Source organism: Eurypyga helias, unplaced genomic scaffold (assembly GCF_000690775.1).
Source record: "Eurypyga helias isolate BGI_N326 unplaced genomic scaffold, ASM69077v1 Scaffold47396, whole genome shotgun sequence".
NCBI lineage: Eukaryota > Metazoa > Chordata > Aves > Eurypygiformes > Eurypygidae > Eurypyga > Eurypyga helias.
The window spans coordinates 1-1,135 of NW_010259389.1; the positions used below are offsets into that span (position 1 = coordinate 1).

A 1,135-nucleotide genomic window follows, 5' to 3' on the forward strand; every position below is an offset into this window, starting at 1 on the left:
CAAAGATGTTAAACAGCACAGGATGCCTCTAACTCCAAAAGGAACCTTGAGCTAGGTTTGCCCAAGGGATAGAACTTCAAACGTTAGGATTTCTCCTCGCAAGCCCCTGGGAAGGGATTTCTCTAACAGGAAGATCTCCACTATCCTTAAGATCGTAATCCTGCTGCAAGCAGTTCCCCAGGGGTGGATGTCGCAGCCTGGTTGCTGCTTTGGCTTTGTGGTGTGGTTCCTTTTGGGGTGTGGGCTGCCTGACGGGTGCCTACTCCGGGCTACCTTCCCTAATTCCAGGCAGGCATATTTTGCAACTCTAACTCCTTCCCTTTCTGTTTTTTTTTCCCATAGGGTTTCTGGTTTGCACTTAAAGCCATATCTCAAGTTCCAGAAGAAAGAGCGATCTCCAGAAATAAGCCAGGATTCACTGAGAGGTTCCCCTACGAGCCATCAGAGAGCAGCACAAGAAGAGAAACACGCCAACAACCGCACCAAACGGAGCGTTTTCCCAAAACCCTCCCCCGCGACTCCGTCTCGAAAACTTGTGGGGATTATTTATCCAGATACTATGTGCAATATGAACGGGAAAGGTCCAGCGGATGGTCCAAGTGCAAGGGAAAAGAAGAACGCCCTGTCTGCAACGATTCACCAGGGAGAAGAAGGGGAAGGGCCTCTGGATGTCTGGGCTGTCGTGAAACCTGGCAATACAAAGGAGAAGATCGCGTTCTTTGCAGCTCAGCAGGGCGGCAGCAACAGCCGGCTAGGCTCCATGAAAATCAAAAGCACGTGGGATATCGACGGAAGAACAGCTAAACGCAGGAAAAAATCGGTGGATCTTAAAAAAGCCAAAATTCAACTGGAAAGAATGAGGGAGGCGAACGCCAGGTGCTCCCAGCCGGAGCCTTTTGCCTGCGGCATCGAGCACTGTTCGGTGCATTACGTGAACGACAACGGAGAGGGCGCGTTCCCAGGCCGATCCCTCTCGGTGATAGAGATGGTGGCCTTCCTGGAGCAACGAGCAAGCGCTTTGCTGGTAGACTGTGCGAAAGCCTGCACGCCCGCTCCTAGCACGAGGCTGAGCGCGCAGCCTAAGGGTCCGCTTCCCAGCTCGGACCCTTTCTCCTCCGGCGGGACGTGCGAGGCG

General features: G+C 53.3%; 1 protein-coding gene across 1 annotated transcript; it reads left to right on the plus strand.

Annotated features, from left to right (window-relative positions):
- Window positions 1-342: 342 nt before the first annotated feature.
- LOC104511866 (F-box only protein 34-like) lies at window positions 343-1,127 on the plus strand (the record flags this gene model as incomplete). The annotated part of the gene is made up of 1 exon (XM_010154646.1): window positions 343-1,127. A coding segment is annotated over one exon (785 nt), but the record flags the coding sequence as incomplete, so codon positions are not given.
- Window positions 1,128-1,135: the final 8 nt, after the last annotated feature.